The sequence below is a fragment of the Agelaius tricolor genome, unplaced genomic scaffold (assembly GCF_023055355.1).
Source record: "Agelaius tricolor isolate 1412-34295 unplaced genomic scaffold, bAgeTri1.0.p SCAF_1, whole genome shotgun sequence".
Classification (NCBI taxonomy): Eukaryota; Metazoa; Chordata; class Aves; order Passeriformes; family Icteridae; genus Agelaius; species Agelaius tricolor.
The window spans coordinates 31347319-31369462 of record NW_027269261.1 but is presented as its reverse complement, the minus strand read 5'-3'; the positions used below and the strand labels follow the sequence as shown (position 1 = coordinate 31369462).

General features: G+C 45.3%; 2 protein-coding genes across 3 annotated transcripts in view; one reads left to right on the top strand and one right to left on the bottom strand.

The window, feature by feature from the left end:
- The window catches only part of AARS2 (alanyl-tRNA synthetase 2, mitochondrial), a 17392-nt gene extending 8225 nt beyond the window's left edge, over nucleotides 1-9167 (bottom strand). Inside the window, exons 1-12 of the mRNA XM_071428422.1 lie at nucleotides 8943-9167; nucleotides 8409-8597; nucleotides 7618-7763; nucleotides 6670-6864; nucleotides 6031-6175; nucleotides 5471-5616; nucleotides 5062-5170; nucleotides 4696-4734; nucleotides 3936-4047; nucleotides 3272-3399; nucleotides 2387-2537; nucleotides 443-612 (exon numbers count right to left, since the gene is read on the bottom strand). Coding sequence (XP_071284523.1) covers nucleotides 443-612; nucleotides 2387-2537; nucleotides 3272-3399; nucleotides 3936-4047; nucleotides 4696-4734; nucleotides 5062-5170; nucleotides 5471-5616; nucleotides 6031-6175; nucleotides 6670-6864; nucleotides 7618-7763; nucleotides 8409-8597; nucleotides 8943-9167 — 1755 coding nt within the window. The remainder of the gene's footprint in view (nucleotides 1-442; nucleotides 613-2386; nucleotides 2538-3271; nucleotides 3400-3935; nucleotides 4048-4695; nucleotides 4735-5061; nucleotides 5171-5470; nucleotides 5617-6030; nucleotides 6176-6669; nucleotides 6865-7617; nucleotides 7764-8408; nucleotides 8598-8942) is intronic.
- RNF8 (ring finger protein 8) lies at nucleotides 9151-22144 on the top strand. Of its 2 annotated transcripts, none has more exons than XM_071428429.1 (8): nucleotides 9151-9543; nucleotides 11810-11938; nucleotides 13474-14211; nucleotides 15294-15356; nucleotides 15719-15808; nucleotides 16963-17070; nucleotides 18054-18258; nucleotides 20118-22144. In XM_071428429.1, exons 1-8 carry the CDS (start codon nucleotides 9166-9168, stop codon nucleotides 20261-20263), a joined length of 1857 nt encoding a protein of 618 aa, XP_071284530.1. In that variant the 5' UTR covers nucleotides 9151-9165; the 3' UTR covers nucleotides 20264-22144. The 2 variants fall into 2 exon arrangements, with proteins under 2 accessions (XP_071284530.1, XP_071284536.1); XM_071428435.1 differs by having other exon boundaries at nucleotides 18054-18265.

Sequence of the window (22144 nt, the reverse complement as noted above, 5' to 3'; positions counted from 1 at the left end):
TCCTCCCTGATGCTCTTGGGAGGAAGAAGAGTTTTTGCACTGGGTCTCAGGTTGGGCAGCACTTGCAGCTGTCCAGGACTGACCAGAGAGAATTTACTCAGTTCACAGACTCTCTGATCTATGTTTGCCCTTCTCTCAGCATTACAACCCCAGCTGGCAAGAACACAGCACACTGAAGGAAGACCTGAGAAGGAAGAGACTTCAGTCTTCCTCAGCAAGATGAAATTGCAAAGGGCTGTGAGAGACAATCAGAGCAGCAAGAATGCCCTTGTGAAGTTACTGCTGATTCTGCCTTACCCCACCAACTCTGATGCTATGCCAAGGGAACTGTCAAAGAGTCAGCAGCTTGCAAATTAACACAGCAGAACAACCCATCACTTGGAGAATTCTGCCTGGCCTCAGAACCCATGGCAGCCTTGGGTTAGGCAGCAAAGGGCCTTACCTGCTGTCCTAAACGTATCATGTAGCCTCGGTCAGAGTCCTGCCCTCCCTGCTGTGCATAGAAGTTAGTCCTGTCCAAGATGACACCACAGCGCTGCCCTGCCCCAACCTCCTTCTGGAGACACTGGTCTCTGTACAGCATCAGCACAGTGGCCTGGCACGGGCTGAACTCTGTCAGGGGGAAGAAGACAGCAGCAGTTAGTGCACACAGCCTGTCAGATTGCAACAGGAAAGGAGGGATCACTTCCCTGTGCCAACCCTGCCAACACCTGGCTACACTGAAAGCTGGCACTCTGCCTTGGTAGGAGAGGAACAGCTACTGGCAGAAGGGACAAAGGACTGGAACTAAGTCACCCCTCGCTCTCCTAATGACAGAGTAGCAGCTAAGCAGGCAGGGACACCCAATCCAGCTCCACATGAGCTTGGCAGAAGAAAATGTGACACAGACACATCTGCATCTTGCTACACTGCAAGCTTGGCAAACCTGACTGACTCTGAAGATGCTGTGGATAGGGGACAGCAGGTATGTCATGTTCCTGGGTGCAGCAAGCTTCTAACATGCTTTCCTGTAGGCTCCTTGAACCCAGATTTGGGCACTATGGACAAGTGGACCATGAGGTGAGTGTGCACTTGGCTGGGCAGAGGGCACCAGCGAGAATTGCTCAGCAGTTCAATGTTCAACTGATATTCAGCTACTGGCAGAGCTACTTGGTGGCTGATTTAAGAGACAACACCACTTCACATCTTCATTAATGACTATCCATGACAAAATGGGATGTACCCATATCCCACGAAATAGGCAGGGACTGGCTGATACATTGAAGAACTGGACTGTTTTTTGAAGGCCTCTGACCAGTCTACAGAAACAAACTGACAGAAAATCTGAGGTTCTCAGGAGCTAGCTGAACACAATCCAGCAGGGTGCCCTTGCAGCAAGGAAGGCTGCCTGCCTGCTGAGCTGTATGAACACAAACACAGCCAGCAGTCAAAGAAAGAGGTTATTCATCCCTATTTAGCATTTGGGAGACTACATCAAAAGTACAGGAAATTCTGGCTGTATGTAAAGAAAAAAACCTTTACACACTAAGAGTGATAAAGAACAGGGAACGGATAGGCTATGAGATTTTTGTCCCTGAAGATAGTGAAAACTTAAATGGACAAAGCTCTGAGCAATGTGATCCAACTGGGAAACTGATGTTACTTTTAATAAGAAATTGGACATCCAGAGATCCCCTTCAACCCAAATTATTCCATGACTCAGAAGGAGAAGGTGGGACAGCTCTAGTTTGGGGATTTGCACCAATGTCACAATGCTAGGCTTTTTTCTTCTGTTGTGCTCTTGCTGTAGTATATATAGCTTGAATTGCCTCCCTTTCTGCTTAGTGTGGGCTGCCACCAGCACACTGGGTAACAGGGAGTTGGCTGTACACAGCCTTCTCTAATTGTCTGTGACAGCCACACCACCTCTTGCTCCCTGTGGCTTATCTTGATGCCTTCCCTAGAGCATCAGCAGCCTCAGTCACCCTCGGTGACAAAGAGCCTGCGCTGGCACCTAGCGGCCTGCCAGGGAAACAGCCAGGGCACGGTTCCACACAGCCACCTAAAACCCTTGCGTAACCATCCTTCTTTCTCCCGAGCACACACCCAGGAGCCTAATTGCTGGAGACAGACTTATCTCTAGAAGAAATCAACAGTCTCCGTTTCACCTCTGTACCCAGTGGTGACAACCCAGAGCTCAGCCCGGAGCCTTCTTAGGGACGTGCCAACAGCACTAAGAAAAGCACCCTGTTTGGGATCAGGTACAGGGGTAGGGAACAGATGTGGCAGCAAGGTGGACAGGTTTGGAGCACAAAGTACACGTTGTGCATGCATGGGGTTAGGCAGCAAAAGCAGCCACATGAGGGACTCCAGCAGGGCTTGCTGTGCAGGTGGGCCGGGCACTCACCGTAGTGGCCGTGCTGCCCCAGGGTGTAGGCGTACTTGGGAGAGTCATCCGTGGCAGGCACCTTGCTGCCCTGCAGCCGAGCCAGCGAGTGCACATCCAGGGCGGCGTTTGTGCTCCCTGGCTGTCCTGCCTGTGGGCCACCAGCCTTCCGCTGCAGCAGAGCAAAGGCACAGTTAGATGGGAGATCCCTGGGGGCAAGCAAACAGGTCACTGGAGCTGTAAGGCTAGGAATGGCTTCTTCCACCTCCATGGCTTGTTCAGGTCCAGGCTGATGTAGGCTACTGCTAACTAACCCCATCCCTTCCAACCTCACAAGCACTGAATCCCACTGTGTGCTAGCCTTGAGCCAGGCCATACCAACTGCTAACACATCCCTGCTGGCACAGCCTGCTGTGTAGCTGTGAAGCTTCCAAGCCATTAAAGCCCAGGAGAGCAAGGCCTCAAGCCAATTACTGCACTAGGGAGTGGTGGTGGTGGGTGGGCAGTGCAAGTATTTCAGCACTACAGAGATCATGGAGATTTTGTAAACTCTTCATAAATAATTTGCTGCTTCAGCTGTCTAAGCTGGTTCTACTTTGCATGAGAAGTTAGACTGACTACATGACTAACAGAGGACTGTCCTAACCTATATAAATATTTCATAACCTTCACTCCAGCATCATAAAATACCTGAAGAAAAATCACCAACCAATACTTCAGTTCCACATTCAGAAACAAGGGGATTGTGATGACATTGCTATTTCAGACTCATTTCCCCTTCAGGGAGAAGGCATGTAGCCCTGTGGTGCTCTGAAGAGCCTCAGCAGTGAAAGGGATCCTGCTTCCACGTTCACAGGAGACTGGTAAGGCTTTGAATTATTCTGACAAGGCAGGTCTCCCTCTTACCTTCGCATCTTCCAAAACAAGTTCATTAAAAGCGGCTGAATCCAAACTGATTCCCTTCTCTTCAAGCATCAAGTCAATCAAATCCAGAGGGAATCCCAAACTCCCATAGAGAGACCAGGCTACTTCAGCTGTAAGACAAAAAGAAGGTTGAGAACTCTGTGAGAACACAGAAAGCAAAGGCATCTCAAGATTTGTCTGGATGGGACCAATCTAGTGTGTGCTTTAGTAACTGGATCCACCTGTATTGTGTGCAACTGCACAGTTAATAGGGAGGAGAAGCCTTGGAGTTCTTGCATGGGACTGAGTATTAATAATGCTCCACAGCTCCCTTCCTGCTAAAATTCAGTGCAGCACATCTACACAGGCAGCTGCACTGGTTGAGTCCTGTGCTATTCCTCTCAGCTGTGTCCTACAATGACTTCCTTGATCAGTCAGTAAAACAGCAAGGGAATGTTTCTAACTTGCCTGGTACCTAGTTTGTTGTGAGGACAAAGTACTAGAAATCAACTGCAATCTGGAGAAAGGAACATCTGCTCCTCTGTCTGGGGCTTAGTGTCACAGAAAATGCAGGGGAGGCAAACATCCACCAGTTTTGACTCCAATGCTTGTGAGGACCTGGAACAAACTGTCTCTAAGTGTAGCTTGTCAGAGGAGGGACACTCACCTGGGAAATTTGTGGAGGGCTCCATCTGCTGCACTGTGCGCTCAATGATGCGCCTCCCACGCTCCAGGGAGGACAGAAATGCAGCCTCGTTCTCATTGATGATATCCTTGATCTGCCCAAGGATCAGAAGGGTTACCCACATTTCAGGGAGTTCCCCAGCTCAGCTCAGCCCTGCTCAGTCAGCTCAAAGCATATCAACCAGCCTTTTTGTTCTGCACATATCCATCACAACATGGCTCTGATGCATTATTGAACAGTGCCAAAGTCATTGTGTCTCCTGTCACCACTCCTGTCAAAGAAATATTGACCATCCACGTGGGGAAAGCTTTAGGCTGACAAATGTTCCCTATTGGGCATTCATATCTGTGACCCAATTACAACTGTATGTCTGGAACAGCCAGAGAAGTTGCTGTCAGTGGAAGCAAGCTGGGACTAGCCTTAAATCATCGCTCCATTTTAGACAAAGGGTACCCGGGTGAGGACAGGCTGTACTTGCACTCAACCAAAAAAGCCACTGTAGCTTTTTTAGAGGAACAGCCACCTTACACAGCACATGCAGTCCCTGGTAAGGACCTAGTGGACCATATGGAAATCTGCCACAGATGCTTGTGCCCAGAACATCTCAGTCCACCCACGAGAACGTGGCTGCGGAGGAGGCTACGCAAACTCCTCCAGCTAAATCCCAAGGGCAGGATGATTTCTGGGCTTGAGAGCAGTGCCTCACAAAGATAATGAGACAAGGGGATTCTACATTGCTCACCTGGTTGGCATTCCTTGTCAGCTCTGGATAAGCATCTCCCTGTAGAAGTGAGACTCAGTTAGTGATAATATCCTCAGCATCTTCCTTGGGGGGATCTTGCAGTATGTCACAACATTATAGAGGTTACTTGCATACACTTACACACACTTGTGCTGACTGTACCAATGATGACACTAGGCCCCCTCCCTCCCATCACAAGTGATATGGGGAGAAGAGTTTTTAATACTGGAATGCATAGCATCAGGTACACTTTCCTGGAGCTCCTTCCCATCCAAGACTGACTCCTGACAGTGTGCAGAAAATGGACATGGGGTTGAATAGGATGTGTGATGACCTATTTTCCCCCAAGACAACAGTTTTACTCACCAGCACTTCCACTACAGTAGGCACCAGGGAGGCCAGGAGCCCAGGTGGCGCCTGTAGAACTTCAGAGCAAAAGCGCACAGCCCTGCGCAGGATCCGACGCAGCACCAGCCTGAAAACAGAGCAGGATTCCTCAGGCAGCCTTGTGAGCATCCTTGCTCAGCTGCCACATCCAGCATCCCCCAGCTCATTTGGTCTGATTCATCAGCACAGGCCAGCTGCTCCCACCACTCAACACCCATCCAAGGGGAAGTCTGCAGATTGGCACCACTTCCCAGCTCTCATCTTCCTGTCTCCCCAAAAGCCCATGTACTCCCTATCTGGGGCCCACACCAGAACTTCTTCCCTGGCTGTTCATATTCCTTTCTAGACCTAACTTCCTCCACCCCCTGCCATTTCCTTATGTCCTTACTCTGCTCCAGAGACGCCTGGGTAGATGCCATCAGTGATGCACACGCACAGGGTGCGCACGTGATCTGCCACCACGCGGTAGGCCATGTTCACACGCCCAACATCAGCATTCCCGACCAAACCTTGGTATCTGGGTGCCCTGCAGCCCTAAAAGAGAAAGTAGGGAGACAAATTATCAGACAGCAGTGGCTGCAGAAGAAGTTCCAATGCAAGAGGCAGCCAGCTACCCCTGACATCATGTTTTTCAACTACCTCTGAACCTCGTGCACCTAAGATGTACTCATTAAATCCTTCCACAGCACTACAGACCAAGGCTTCTGTACCTAACACAGGTCAGCCAATGCCCTGGAACTGAGAAACTTAAGATACTTTGAGGGAAAAACAAATCAGCAGTGCTGATATTCCAGATTTCCAAGCTGGAATTCTCCCTTTTTTCTAGAACACTGCATTAGACCTGGCAGGACATAACCTCCTGTCTCAAGATACTGCTCAGTACCCAGCAAACAGTCTGCATTCAAGGAGCTTTTGTTGAGCTGTGACTCTGAGCAGAAGCACCATCACCTTGTGAATGGTATCCAAGATGGGAGTGAAGAGATCTGTGTCATAGTTGGAACGTTTGTTCTGCAGAACTGTCACCAGCCTTTCCAGACCCATTCCTGTATCCACATGGTGCTGCGGCAAGGGAAGGAGATTCCCCTCCACCTCTCTGTCAGCCAGGCAGGAAAAATAAAAGGCAAAAGAGAAGCAAGGATCAGTTCATGGGCAAAAATAAGGAACAAGTGAATCAAAGAGAATGGGGGAAACGATAGGGGATGGAAACAGTGGGTGACCCAGCATAAGGAAGCTCAGGCACAAGAGTTACAGCAGCATGCCTTGGCCCTGTCAGGTAGCCAGGATCTGACCATCACATAGTCAGGATAGGCTACAATGTAAGGAAAAAGGCCTCCTCCTCCAGGCTGCTGCAGACCTCAAGAGACCTCTGGAATGCAGCATTAAGGGAGAATAGGCAGTGAAGGTTGAAGAAGACAGAGAAATAAAGCAAAGGGGACCAAGAGCCATGCTGGACAAATCTCCATAGCTTCTCTCTTACTCCTGGTATTGCCACCTTCTGGAAAACAGTGATAAGTCTGAGAATATACACCTGATTTTGGAGTCAGGCTAGGGGGAAAGGCTCTGGAGTTGAGATGAGATGTTTGGTACCTGCTGTACTGCATGAAAACCAAGTTCCAGATCTCCACTACATCGGGGCTGCCCTGGTTCACCAGTGCTGCAGCATTTCTGCCACCACCCACGTGGTCATAGTGGATCTCCGTGCAGGGACCACAGGGACCTGTGTCCCCCATCTCCCAGAAGTTATCCTTCAATGGGAAAGGAAGAACGTGACTGGCAGGAACCCTGGAAAGGCAAATAACAGAGATGGCAGTGCTGAGGCATACACACAAACCACACAGCAGCCTAGATCATAGAGAAAGCTGAAAGAAAGGAATCCTTTCTTCCTACTACAGACTCAATAAGCAAACACAGCAGAATTTCTCTGCTTCTCTACTTCCTTCTGTTCACACAGAATTACACTCCTTAGCAAGATTAAGTGAGCCAAACCATACAGGACCCTAGTCTCAGCCCAGAATGACAGGCAAACACAGCCTGGCCCCTGATGACCAAGACAGGCTCTCCACTGGGTCTGTGGAGCACCCTGCTCTTGGGGCAGAGGCAAGACCTGAACACCATCAGTGGCACAGAGCTGGCTGCCTTGGGTTCAAAGCCTACATACAGCTGGAACAAGCTCCCAAAGCACAGCAGTGCTCTCTTCAATGGCTGCACCCTCTCATGAAGCAGCCATTGCCTGCTTTCAGAGAACGTACTCTCGTGATGGAGAGGAAACAAAGGACTGGAGATCCTGTACATACTTCATCCAGGCCCTGTGCCAGTTTTAGGCACATACCCACCCTCACCGACACTGTCTGAGAATGAACCAAAAGTTCAAGAGACCCAGTGAGCTCAGAGCCCAGCTGACTTTGAACAGCCCAAAGAAACCAGAAACAAAATGGGTTTAAAACACACTCTCTGGCCCCTACAACTGATCAACTAAAGAGCAAATGCAGAACTGTAGAAAGTGAGATGTGAGAACCTCTTCTGTGACACACTTACCCCAGGCGGAGCCACACGTCCCTGCACTCCTCATCTGCGCTCAGCCCCAGCGAGGGCTCTCCCCCAAAGTAGGTGACGTAGAGACGATCTCTGGGGATCTCATAAACCTCTGTCAAGAGCTCCCAGGCCATGCTACATGCCTCCTCCTGAGCAGGTGGGGAATATAAATGAAGCACAGTAATTCAGGAAGGGTCTTTAAAATGGGAGTTGAATAACAAACAAGTTAATTTCAACCACTTCTCTCCCTTGCTAATTTTCAGGTGTATTGCAAAGGGCAGGATGAAGGTCAGGAGAGTGAGACAGCTCACTGCTGCCAGTGGAAAATGGACATTCCTAAAATGTTGTGAGACCTTCAGCATGGTGTGCATCTTTGTGCTTACTGGCAGAGTTACATGGATTATTTTCTTTCCAAAGAAAAAAATGTATTCGCCACCTAAAAAACCTAGCATCCTTTATTCTTCTTCCCTTTTCAAACTTTCTAGTACTAAGCATCAAATGAACTGGCAACCTCTTTTCACTATATTAAGTGGTCAACACTGGCATTCTCACAGAAAACTTTGATTTTTACATGTTGGTCACAGCTTTGGCAGGCTGAGAGCTTTGAGAGTCTGCAGGACACATTCAGTGACAGAGCCCATGAGCTGACCACCTCTGTTCCAGGCCACAGAGCTCCCAGGAATTAATATGGATCTTACCAAAACGTCTTCTGCATGCAGTCCTATAGCACTAAGCACAGCTCTGAAAGGCAGGCTATGTTTTCCCCTACAAAGGGTTCACTCCTATCACCTCACCTTAAAGTAATCCCCAAAGGACCAGTTCCCCAGCATCTCGAAGAAGGTGTGATGGTAAGTATCTCGGCCCACATCCTCCAGGTCGTTGTGCTTCCCTCCCGCACGCACACACTTCTGGCTGTTCACCACGCGCCGGTGCTGGGCCAGCTCGCTCCGGGGGTGCACCGTGCCCAGGAAAATGGGCTTGAACTGCAAATGAGAGACACCCGCTGTGGACAGATGCCACCCAGGGCAGGGACCTGCGCCCGGGGCTCCTGGGCGGGCTGGAAGGGACCAGTAGATCATCTGGTCCAACCTCCCTGCTTAAGCAAGTTCGTTCTAGAACACACGGAACAGGGTTGTGTTCAGATGGTTCTTAAGCATGGCCAGCGAGGGAGACTCCCACAGCACTACGAGAGGCGCCCGGGAGGACGGCGGTGCGGGCAGCCCAAAGCAATGCCGGACATCTCCTTGGCAGGGGCACCCCTAGGCGGGCCGCGCTCCTCTGAGACAAGGAAGCGCCGGTGAGCCGAACGAGGGGAGCGGGGAGAGCACCTGGTTCATGCCCGCGTTGACAAAGAGGAGGCGCGGGTCGCCGCGGGGCCGCACGGGGGCCGAGGGCAGGCGGCGGTGGCCGTGGCGCTCCTCGAAGAAGCGCAGGAAGGCGGCGCGGATTTGCCCCGCCGAGGGGCAGGCGGCACCGCCGCGGCGGGGGCTGCAGCGCCAGCGCCACGGCACCTCCAGCAGCAGCCGCCGCCGCAGCCGGGCGGCAGCAGCCATGGTGCCCCACGGCGGATGGCAGCGCCGGGGTGCCCGGAAGGGGCGGTGCGAGGCGGAGGCGGGACACAGAGGGACGCGGCGGGGCTGCGGGGAAGCACCGCGGGACGGTGGGAAAGCGCCGCGCCGCCGGCCCCGCGGCGCACGCGCGGGCTCCGATCGCAGCCCGGGTTCTGTCGGGGCGGCTATCCGCCGTCCCCGTTCCGCCCCATCCCATTCCGCCCCCTGCGAGCGCCGTCCCCGCCCCCGCCGCAGCGATCGCTGCCGCCGGTTGCGGCGGGCGGGCGCCATGGCGGTGCGCGGGGTGCCCTGCCTGGCCTGGTGCCTCCGCCGAGTCGGGGCCAGTGGCGACTGGCTCCTGCTGGAGGCCGGCACGCAGGTGAGCCGCGCCGGGCTCCGGCCCTCGGAGGGGCGGGTGGGCACGGCTCTCGGGGCGCAGTTTGGTGGGGTCTCGTGGTTTCTTGCAGCGCTTCCCAGGAGGGAAAAGCACCGCCTCGTCCCGCTTAAGGAGCAGCCTCCGTTCGGGGCCGTTCGGAGCGGCCGCCGTTCAGCCCCGGTAACGCCCGAGGGCGGGGAGGGCGGACCCCGGCGCTGGAGTCGCCTTGGCCAAGCCTTCGCTTGTTTAAATCTTTCAATTCTTCTGTCGTATTTAGATAGAGTTGTTCGTGTGACGGTAACGTAAGTGAGGACGCAGGGAGTCCGTAGCCTAATTAACAAGGCGATGCTTTTGGCGAGGTTAACAGTACCTAAGGCATTAGGTATTCGGGTGTAAACGAGGTCATGTTTAAATTGTGTTGGTTATGTTTTGGTGCGGTATAGAAATAGCCATTTTCTCAGCGACCGTGGTTTTTAATTGAAAAATGGGCTCTGGTACTCTTCCCTAAAAGCCAGCAGGCAAAGATGTGTGATCACGTTGGGGCAGTGTAAGAGGATTGCTATTCTGGTGGTCAAAATCAGGTGGTGTGGCTGATGCTGTCGCCAAGGCCTTGTGCTCACACACTGCAAAAAGCACCCATCCAAATCAATGCTTTTGTTACTCTCCCATCATGGATTTGAAGCCCTGAGATGTGCAGATCTCCTCGGTGAAGGACTGGAGGTAACTCAGCTTGCAGCCAGGGCACTGATAATTGTGTGGGGAATCCAGTTTGGGATGTTACTGCTCTGATTGTCTGCACAGTGGTTGTCATTTGCAGCAGGGAGGCTGATGGCATTCTGGTGCTGTAGGTGTGCCAGGCCACAGAGCACAAACTGCTTTTGCTGGAGATTTAAATCATAATCATAGAATATCCTGAGTTGGTAGGGACTCACAAGGATCATTGAGTCTAGCTCCTGACTCTGCCCAGGACAATCCTAAGAATCACACCACATGCCTAAGAGTGTTGTCCAGACACTTCTTACATTATCAGGCTTGGTGTTGTGACCACTTTGGTGCCAAAGAACACAGCTGATATGGGGATGGGATGTGATTTGCCAGTACTGCTGTGAGCAGCACTGAACTCCAGCAGGTGAGAGGTAACATCTTCGATGTCAAGTTCATTTGCTAAATGAACTTGATTAAGGGGGAGTTTTGTGACTGGCCCTGCTTGCTCTCACTCATATTGGTATGTGAAGTCCTGCATATGGCCCCTGAGGATGCTACTGCAGGAACAAATGCAAAGCTGGTTTTATGTTTGAATCCTCATGAAGAAGGGAGTCTTTATCCATTTGAATCTCTGTACCTCTTACATATGTAGTCCATGCTGACAGAAAACTATATGAAACACTTAAGGGGTAGACACTAACACGGTTAAGTTTGCTTTTGTCTTCTTAATTTGCTTCCTTGCCTTTGGTTATGACATGGGGGGTCTGAGTTCTTGCTCTAAACTCCAGGTGAGAACTGCTCAGGTAATGCAATGCACACATGAATTAAGAGAAGTGTGCAGAGGAGGCAGCAGAGGGAGGGAGAGTAGGGATGTGCTTTAAATAGCAATTTGAAATTAGATAAGATTCAATAAGATACTGTGCAATAGTACAATTAAATTATGTCCCTTCTTCCAGAAGATACTATTAGAGTCTAATCCAGTTACTTAGATCACTTTTACTACTGGTTATGAGCTGCATGTAGCTTAGATTCTGAGCCATAAGATTGATGGTGTGACTTACAAAAGTATTGTGTATTCAGGGCAATGTTGAGTGGGCACTTTTTTTGATGGCAGTTTTCTGGGCTATATTTTTCCTGTATCTTTCCAGTTCACAAATGGTTGAACAGATGATCTAGCAAAAGAAAAGGGTAAGAAGTAATCTTGGGACCCACACACAATAGTGCTAGTTTGAAGAAATGGTTAGGTAATGACTGAGGTGGGACACAGATGGTTTGTGAGCGGCTTTGAGCAGCTTTGCTGCTGAGGAAGATTTCCATGAAACCAAGGTTGTAATGTGCCTCAGAGAAATAAAAATTTCCTCAGTGGGAGAGAAGGATAATACTTTGTAAGTTTCCATTTTCTATGTACTCTTAAATTTCAATGAAAAAAAATCATGATATGCCAAACTTTTTGGAATAACCATAAAACATTGATCTAGAGTTTTGCTGTACTTAAATTGAAATGCCATAAACTGAATTGACCATGTCATTACTGATTACAGTAACTACACTACTTTATTTTTAGGTGACTATTGGCCGAGGATTAGATATCACGTACCAGCTGGTGTCAAAAACCTGTCCCCTGATGATCTCTCGTAAGCACTGTGTCTTCCAGCAGAATGCAGAAGGGCAGTGGACTGTCAAGGATAACAAGGTACAGAGACCAGTTGAAGACCTGGTACTCTGAGATTCATGGAATAGAATCCATTGTTTTGGATCTAGCAATGTATGGGCTTTGATACAGAAAAAGTGTGATAGAAGGTCCGTGGGAATGTGTCTTACCTGTTGTGCACTTCCAGCAGGAAACTTCAGTCTGCTGCAGTAGGGATGCAAACTGGATTGCTTTCTCTATGTAGATCCACCTCTTGGTTTAGCATTTTTCAGACCAGTGTGGCCTGGCCAAGGGCACTTTGCAGTCTATGAACCTGTTTGGTGTTGCTTTGTTAAAAAATACCCTATATGAATTTTGACATAGCATTTTATCCTTTCAAAAGGATAACATTATTGGAGTGCTAATGAAAAGATGAAGTGCAACTCCTTATTGTAGTGACACAATTGCTTTAATGATAATCAACTTCAACAAGAATCTAGTGTTAGAAAAACCAAGCTTCATGTTGTGTCCAAATGAGTTTCTCCTGAAAGTTCTCCTCAGCTGATTAGGATAAAATGTTGGTGTCAGAGTCCTCAGCTGTGTCTCATTTTGACTTCAGTAATCTCTTTTTTATATCATGATCTCTTCACTTTCTCATTTGGTCTGAAAACAGTAAAATGAATAATTTGCTTTAAAACAGCACTGGTAGAACAAAAATGTTCAACACGTGATGTACATTTGAAGGATGTTTGGGTTGACAGCAGATTAGTCAGAAAGGAATGGAGTGGCTACTATTAAAATTACACTGCTCTTAAACAAAACACTCTTGTAGTACATGTATAAACTTGAAAACCTAGTGTTATTGCATGATAGGAAACATCTACCATAGATTAACTATTAACTGTCTGTTTTCACTGTTGACCAGTTGGTCAGTTTGTTTCATTGAATGTCATTATGTCAGTTCCTAGTGTTTCTGCAGTTCATCCTGAGCACAGAGCAGTTTTGCTGGTTTTGAAAACTATTTCTTGAGCTAATTTTGAAACCTTTTTTGTGCTTTGAACATTATCTCCAGAAGAACATTTTCCTTCTTTACAGTCTCCTTGTATTAATGAAAAACTTTGTTTTCTTCAAGGAGTATAGCCAATGCTTCTTTCAATTTCCTATTTTTTTTCTGGAATTTCAGGTAACATTAATTGTCAGGAAAAATTACTTTAGTATTCTATGTTTCTGACAATGATCTATTGTGAGAGTCTTTTAATTATTTAGTTCTTATTTCTGAGGCTTTTGTGCAGGTTTTTCCCCTCAGCGTTCATTGTTTTCCTTCTGCACAAGCATGTATGTCAGAATGTTGCTCTTGGTGCTTGTACACAAAATCTATAATGCAAGAATAATGTGCAGTAAATAATACAGTGCAGTAATTGTAATAAATGCAATACTGAGCCTGTAAACTGGATATCACAAGGTTTATTTGAAGAGGTGGCTTGTTCTGATTAAAGCACTGAAGAGGTTGGCTGTGTTTATTTACAGTTGCCAGAAATAACTTTCAGAAGACACTGTAACTGCATATTAAATTTTGGTGGTTCTGTGTTTATTGGCAGAGTCTAAATGGAGTTTGGCTTAATAAACAGCGCCTGGATCCATCAAAAGTCTATCCTATAGCTGAAGGAGACCGTATCGAGTTGGGAGTGCCTTTGGAAAACAGAGAGACTGCTGAATATGAGTATGAAGTAATTAAAGATGAATGGGAGAAAATTAGACCCTTTTTAGCCCAAAGAAGTGACCTGGGGAAAGCTAAGAGTTCAAGACCTAAACGTAAATTCAGTTTGGAGGAATTGGAGACGTGTGAATCAGAAGGCCCTTCAAACTCCAGATGTAAAAGAGACAGAATGTCCTGTGGCAGTGAACCTTTAGATAAATCATGGAGACAGGCAGAGGAGGCCAAACGGCTAACAGAGAAGATGGATGTCAAGCAGCCTTCTCCTGGACCCAGTGAGGGGGATAGTGGTCCAGTGCATGGTAGCCCTGTTCACTCCAAAGCTGTGACTGTCCCCCAGCAGGACCAGAAAGGCTCTGGTCTTGTAGAGTCATGGACTGGCTTGAAAAAGCTGAGAAAATCTCTAGAAGATACAATGAAATTAAAGGTCAAAGTGCAGGAGAAGCAGACTGCAGTTCTAAATGTCAAGCAGAAGCGCAGGAAATGTGATCAGAAGGAGATCCTAGTAATGGAACAGGAGCTGCAGGAGTTGCAGAACCAACTCTGCATGGAACAAGAGCATCAGCAGCAGCAGGTGGAAGAGCTGGAGAGGACATTCTGTAAAGAGCAGCAGAAGCTAGAGGTATAGTGGTGGCAATAATTTTGACCTGTGTCTTCACTTTGATGGAATGCTTCGTATAAGGCATTGATCCAAAATAGGTCTTGAAAAGTAACAAAAATAGTGCTTGTGTGATTTACCCCTAGTAAAGTTTTCGTGGAAGTATTTAACTTAGCATGTATCACAGTGCACGTACCAAAAGAAAGAGCAGAGACACAAGAGATTTGGCTGCATGGGGAATTCAGAAAAAGGTGCAAAATAAAGCATTTTAGTTGGTAAAGAAGCATGTTTTTAAATAAAAAAAATGAAAGTCATTGCATGATCTCTCTTGCTTATAGAGAGGACAAGTAGAAAAATAATCACTTAAAGTGTGAATTTCTCTCAGTATATGGCTGAAATAAAGCCCAGTTTGCATGGCAAGTGCACTGTCTTTACAGTCAATGAAATTCTGTATGCCTTAATCCCTTGGGGGAAGTAGATTATTTTCCTACTTTCAAAAAACCCTCTCTTGCAATCTGTAAGTACCTTTAAGCAGTAAGTATATGTCATAAGTTGCTTTTTTGGTAACAGACAGAAATCTGTTTGAACTTGAGACTGCTCAAAATCGGGTTTAAAGAAAGTGAGGATTCATCTTGGAGTGAGTCTAATAATTTATTAGTTACTTCCTTAAAGTCTACTGCTAAAGGCAAGATACCAGTATCAGAAGTACAGAAAGTTTGGAGTTGTGTCCTTAGAAACAATGGGACATTTACCTGGAGCTTTAGGTATCTCTAAAGTCTTTGAACGTACTCAGAGACAGAGTTGCAGCTTTTAAGCTGTTGCTGATCTCTTTGCTTCTATGAATATGCTGGTGCCTTTTGAGCTAGAATAATGTGGAGGTGTTCCAAATATGGAACTGTAAATGATATATCCATTTTAACTCAGTGAAGGATCGGTCTAATTTCTGTTGTACACATGTAACCCTTGAGTGGAACATCTCACCGCTTGTTGAAAATCAGTGTTGTTTCCTTAAGCATATCCTCTAAAGAGAGTGTGCAGAGTAGTAATTTTCTCTCTTATGTTCTTCAAGTCTTTTTTTTTTTTTCCCCACTTCTTACCCCACCCAGGGAGAAAAGTGTCAACAAGGGGAAGAGAATCTGAAGGAGCAGCTGGCCCAGGTCCTGCAAGAGGCAAGTGATTATGAGTCTAGGTTTGGTCTGTGTAACTTGGATATTTAAATCTTTCCAAATGTTGTGGCCTCTTGGTAGAAGACAAGGACTGTGCCTTAGGTGACTGAATAAAAACCTAACTGAAGTGAAAGAATAACCTGGAAGAGGGAATGCAAAGAGTGATGGCACGGGGAAGGTCATAAATAACTGGCAGTGCATTCCAATTTTAAGTTAAACTGCCTTAACACCTCAACTTATATGTGTTGCTCTTCTAGAGGAGAATAGGAGAAATGAGTGTGCTGAACCTTATGACTATGACCATGTATCTTTAATAGATAGCTTAGAATGGTACTCTTATAACTTCTGGAATGGTATTGTTACAGCATCGTGCTTTGATGGAAGAACTGAATCGTAATAAAAAAGATTTTGAGGAGATAATTCGAGCCAAGAATAAAGAACTGGAGGAAACCAAGGTAAGGAATAACTGCATTCTTAGTTTTATTCATAAGTGAAACACGATATGCTGCATGAGCAGAGGAAATGGTTTATTTAACATTTGTCTTGGCTCTGCCTGGCTTCCTATAGTGCAAAATTTCTGTGTTTTGAGGTGGCAGCCAACACTGGAAGGAGGCACCTTGCCCTTTTCATAAATTGTTGTCAAACAGTTGTTATTAGATCTTTCTCAATCATAAAGAAAGCCCAAAGCAGCTGAACTGTGCATTTTGGAAGAGAAATGGGCCCATTGCACACTTTCTTTGAAAAACAAACAAAAAATCAAGCCAGAAATAACAGGAAAAAATCCACCGGCAAACCAAAAGTGTTTGAAAAGTGAGGTGCTTCATTTTCAGTCAAAGTGTACTCAAGTAAAACTGCATTGTGACAGCAGTTCCAGAAGGGATTGTAGGACAACCAGCATGGAATTTGAATAATGAATGAGATAAACCACAGTTCTTCCTGCCCTTGACACAAAGTGATGAGTGAAAAATAATTAAGGAGATCCTTTCCTGTGTCTTACTTTTGGAAGTTATCACATTATCCACCACTGACAGTTTGCTTTGTTTTTTTAATGTCATCTTTGGAAATTTAGTTTCAACTATAGCTTCAGTTAGTAGAACTTTCCTGTTATTTTTAGAAGATAGAGCAGGTACTTAGCCTAATCAACCTAATTTAACTCTTAACAGGCAAACAAAAAGATTAGGTTGTTAAATGCAAGTAAATGTTTTAAACTGTATTACTTCCTTTTTTTAGTATTTGAGGTGTTTAGTCTGTTGGGTGTTGTGCTTTTTATATCAGACACAAAAAAAAACTGATTAAAGCCAAACTCTTGCTAGGAACAGGTTGAAAAAGATTCTGAAAAGATTGGTCTGCTGGTAGTTACCTTAGGCTGAAGGGAATTTTGGGTAATGGCTGTTCTCTCTTCCAAGTTCTCCGTAGTAGGTGGGAATATTCTCAATACTGTTGAGACTAGAAAGAGGAAAGAGATTACAGATCTGGGTATATGATAGATATCCACTCCACTTGACGTGTGGAGATTTACAGTATGATTTTCTTCCCCTGCACACACTCCTGCCAATTGAGAAAAACCTTGTTCTTTGTTGATACACAACAACATGTACTTTTCCACCAGGAGGAGAAGGAAAAGGTGAGAGCCCAAAAAGAAGAGGTGTTGAATCAGATGAATGATGTGTTGGAGAATGAGTTGCAGTGCACAATCTGTTCTGAGCACTTTATCGAGGTATGTTTAAACCTGTATGGGTTTGCCAGTAAAAAGAGAGACTTGAGAAGCTTTCCATAGCTCTAGTAACACAATATTTAAGCCCTTTTCTTTACTTACCTTGTTTAACAGTCCCAACAGACCCACAGTGAGTTCTTATGGGAAGGAGTTGATCCAGAGATCTATTCCATCTGCTCTGACTATTCTTTGCTTGACAGCAAGTTCAGTTTTAATGTCTCTATCTGCATAGACAAGAGTGCTTAATCCTAAAATGCACATAAGTTTGGAGCACTTGTGTAGGTTTTTGAACTGGTGTCCTGGGTTGCTGCTGACAGCTGCTTGGGGAAGAATTATTTTGTAGTGGACCTTGCTTTAAGCTGACTAGAGTTGGACTGTTTGAGGTTTAGCTATATGGAGAGGTTAGTAAAGGAAGGGAGGTACAGTATTCAGTCAAGTCCTGGGATGTTTATATTGTTCAGATAAACTTTTTCTTTGAGAATTGGCCCGTTTTCATTTGATTCTACAAATTATAGTGTATGCTTGTTGCGTAGACTGTTATTTTTGTTTATGTTTTGCTAGAAGGTCAGTTTCATTACATTATTGTTTTACTATGGGAAACCTGATGTGTTAGCCTTGTTATAATGGCTTAAGAGCTAGCTGAAATTTTAATTTCTGGTTTCTCAGTATATTAAGATGCTATTTTGCAGTATCTGAGTTTTTTCCATAATTTATCCTTTTCAAATTGGGGTAACTTGTAATAAAATGAATTACTTTTTCCTGTTTCTGACTTGCTGTGACTTACAGTGACTCCATTAACTGACTTGTAATGCTGGCCTGGGGGAGTTTGTGTGTGACTCCTGTGAAGGCCCTAAAGGCTTTGGGCTCTCCAGTCCCTTTCCCTATACAAAATATTCATCTAATATTTCCCTGTATTCAGAACATATTTGCTTGACAGTGCCTGTGTGAGCTTGCTGTGACCAGTGTCCTTCTGCTGAATCCCACAGGCGGTCACTCTGAACTGTGCACACAGCTTCTGCTCCTACTGCATCAATGAGTGGACAAAACGTAAAGCGGAGTGCCCTATCTGCAGGCAGGAGATCAAATCAAAGACACGCTCTCTGGTGCTGGACAACTGCATTAACAGGATGGTAGAAAAACTGGATGTGGAAATGAAAGAGCATCGCCTGAGCCTTATCAGAGAGCGGAAAGGTGAGAGGTGGGTGGATGTTGCATGATGAGTACAATCTCTTATTCCATCTATTTTGCACAACTTTCTTTGGCACCTATATACCAAGAAGATGCTCAGGGAATGCTGCAGAAACACACACACAAAAAAAAAAGAGATCTCTCAACTAACTAGCTTTACTGCACAGTAAAACAAAATTAGTACAAAGTTTGGAAAAAGGCTTCAGTATGAATTTCATGGTCTGGCAGGAAAACTTAATTTAACCATGCTAAAGGTTATGCTCTTTGAAAGAGATCACAAAAAATAAAAGCAAAAATACATAGAATGGTCCTTGAAAAATTTACCAGGCACTTTTGATTAAACTGTGGAGTACCTAATTACAGAAACTCAGCAGACCTGACAAGAAGCTCTGAATTCTTTTCTATGTGCTAGATTTATGTAGGAAGTCTCTGAAAGAGACACTGGTATATCATGTAAGTATGGCTGAACTGACAGTTGCTCTGAGATGTTTATTTTTGTGGAATTAAAGCCACTGTGGCTTACAGGCATAACATCTTGCCTAGTTGTTGCTAAAACACTGTGCATGATGGTGATTGGTTTATTAAAAACCCCAGTATGGGTTATTCCTAGTCTGCTTCCTTCTAAATTTCTTTCTAGAGCACTTGACATTGGTATCTAGGTGCTGAAATGTAGATGTCTGTTCCTGCTACCCATTAAATTTCTATTGCTGTATTCTCTTAAGTAATTGTTTTGTTTTCCCTTCATAGAGAGGAGTGCATGATCCTTAATTTTGCAGTGTATCAAATTGTATTTTTACCAAAAGAAAGGTGCTTTTGATAGATGTGCCATGGTGACATAGAATGACATCACTAAGCAGTGCTAGTTCAAGCCTGAAATGACAACCTATGTAACCCTTTCAGTGTGATTCCCTCAGGAAGTGCTGCATTGCTGAGAGGCTGCCCAGCTCAGCTACAAGAATTGCTTTTAGCTCTGTGGAACTGAGGCAGCCCCTGTGCAATGCGTGCATCTGCAGAGTGCCACAGTGCTCCTAAGTGTCTGCTCAGGTGCCTGATGGGCACTAGCTGAAGTGGTGCCTTCATTGCAACCCATTGTGTGCTACACCAGTGGTCTTCATCCTTGCTCAAACAAAAAGCAAATGAGTTCATAGCGTACCTTCAGAAATAATTACCAGTAGGAAATAATTTAAATTTACTGTGACACACTTCAGCTTGAAGGTGAAATGGTTTCTGTGCCTCTTTTTGTGCAGTGACGGAAACGTTTTGATTGAAATGAAGATAACCATTTGTCTCTTTAAAATTAATTCCTAAGAAATATCCCTGTTAAAAGAAGAGTAATGTTGGAAGTGGCACTTAAGAAGCTGTCAAGGCTTTCTAAGAAACCTTTCTAGGAGTCTTAGTAGCCCCAGCACTAGAAGGACAGCTTGCAGTCTTAAATAGATGAAGCTTTTGATTAGGCTATAAATGTCCTGAACAAACAGTACTTGTTTGAGAGCCCCTTACCACGTTTTTTCTTTCCTTTTCTTACCTGTCAAGACACTGAAATAGTTAGCCACTTCCATTGCCTGTTGTGTCCCTGTGAAGGGGTGGAGAATGTCTCCTCCTCACCTGTGTTACCTTAATAGGAAAAGACATAGAGAACACTTTAGAGCACTTAAGGAAACAAGCAAATAAATAACTCCCATTCCTTTGGTTTTTTTTATGCTGAAAACTGAAATGAAAAAGGCCTATAACCTGCAGTTTGAAAGACTTATTGCAAACTGACCGTGAGAAGCTAAAATATAGTTTCAAAGACAAGTAGTAATTTAGCACTTGTGGGTACAGTGGTCACAGCTAACTTTTATATCTGTGTGTTTTGAATGCAGAGAAACAGAATGTGATGGTGAAGCCAGCCACAGACAGTGACAACGGTGTCCCTTCTACCACCTACTCCATCTTGTCAATGAACAGTTGTGACAGTGAGGACTCTGAGGAGGATTCTTCCTATAGTGAAAGCTACTATGTTATCTGAACATTGTTACTGTAGACTTATTGCCCCTGTGCTGCCTAGAACCAACCCAATGGTGTTTGGTTGACTGCTGCTGGAGGAATGGACTGGGCACCTGGAAGGACCTGTCAGGAGGCTGGAGCTGTAAACTAGCAGCGTTTGGAAGAAGGATCTTGTTTTCCAAATGAATGCACAGAAGCTTGATCTCTAAAACAAAATTGGGTTTGTGAGAGAACAGACTGCCATTATGCTGGCTAATTGAATTACAAACCCTAAACTTCCACTTTAGCTTGTGACCTGCTCAGTGTAATGAAAGAATTTGTATTGAATCATTGCCCTTTCCCTAACAAATTACATGTTTACATCAGCATCCCTTATTTCAGGCAGCAGAGGGAATGTCCCAAGCCTTTTGAGAACTTGGCCATCCCCACCAGCAGGCAGGAGATAGGTATAGCAGGAAAAAGTGCCAATGTGGGTTTTCCTCTTGAATTTCATATGGCAACTAGAGTCATCCCAGGCCTTTGGCATTGAAGGTGATAAAGGGTGGGATACAGACACTGTTGGCTGCAAGTGCATTGTAAGCTAGCTGCTGGCCATCAGCTTGCTCTGTTTATGTAGCCCATTTTCCATTAGATAGGGATAGAGGAGATTAAATCTTCCAGAAGCCTTTAGCTAGTGTTCTTTTCATTTAGTGTCTTTGGTTTGTTCCCTCTTCAGGCTTTTGCATAAAGGATTTTAGAACTGGGAAGCAGCACATCCAGAAACTTTTAGCAATGACTTTAAAAACGTATAATCAGCAGCAAGAGAGGAACCTCTGCATCTTTAGGTGTACTGCTCTCCAAATTAATGAAATGTCCTGTTGGCAGGGTAGGAAAGCAGCATCCATAGACAACCACAAGATACAGAATGAAGCACTTCTTTTTATTGTTTACAAGACCTAACTCTTGAGCTGTGGGTTGTACTACTCTCATGCCAAATCACTCGTTCATAAGAGATTGATCAAGTCTTGCCTCATCCTATCATGTATTTGTCTGTTGAGTTCCATTTTCTAGTGACTTATGCTTTTGACTGAGCTGTTACATGGAAAGGACTCTGTGACTTCTTACACTGTGAGAACAGGATGGGGAAGCCCTTCTCATCTATAATATTTCTTTGGCTCTTTGTATATACCTTTTTGGTTCTATGTTTATTTTGTTTAAGAACAAAAATATAAATCTGTTTTTGCATTAGTGTTCTTTGGTGCAGCCACTGAGATGTCGTCTAGTTGTCTTAGGCTTTCTTTAGAAAACAGACTATCTAATTTAATGACTTTGCTTCATTTTTTGATTGCTGTATGCAGTGTGACTATTGTAAAGTTAATTGAAAGACGTTTGTATTCAGGAACTGATCAAAGACAGCCCAATCCTTCAAGACTGTGACTACCCTAATGCTAATTTAATAGCTACAATCATACCTCTTACCTGCTTCCCCCGAGAAAGATCCCATTAGAAAGGTGCATGAATGATGTCCTAAGGGAGTAGTGCTGACAAATTTGGTCAGTAGGATTCAAACAGGGGAGGCCTGATCTGTGGGCCAGGCAGCTTGCTTAAAACTTCAGTGTAAGGTTTCTTTTGTGAAGGAGACATTACATCTTCTGTATTCTTCTTTCTCTTTTAATGTTCATTTTCTGTATGTGCTCTTGAGAGTTTCTTTTGTGAATAGATGCTTTCTAGAATGAGCAAGAGAAGAGAACTCCTCAAAATGCTCATGAAATTGGCTGATGTGGAACAGGCATTTCCGATGAAGAGGAGTGGAAGGAAAATACTCTGGTTACATAGGACTGCGAATTCTTTGACTCTGTATCTCTTCCATACTGCTGTGTTTTTTTTCTCATTTCATTTTGCAAAATACATATTTATTTTATTA

Bases quoted from the DNA above. Each gene is read 5' to 3' on its own strand.
- RNF8 (XM_071428429.1), top strand. From the start codon at position 9,166: ATGGTGCCCCACGGCGGATGGCAGCGCCGGGGTGCCCGGAAGGGGCGG. The intron at 11,939-13,473 runs GTACAGAGACCA...GTTTATTGGCAG, and splicing joins GGACTGTCAAGGATAACAAG to AGTCTAAATGGAGTTTGGCT. The intron at 15,357-15,718 runs GCAAGTGATTAT...GTATTGTTACAG, and splicing joins TGGCCCAGGTCCTGCAAGAG to CATCGTGCTTTGATGGAAGA.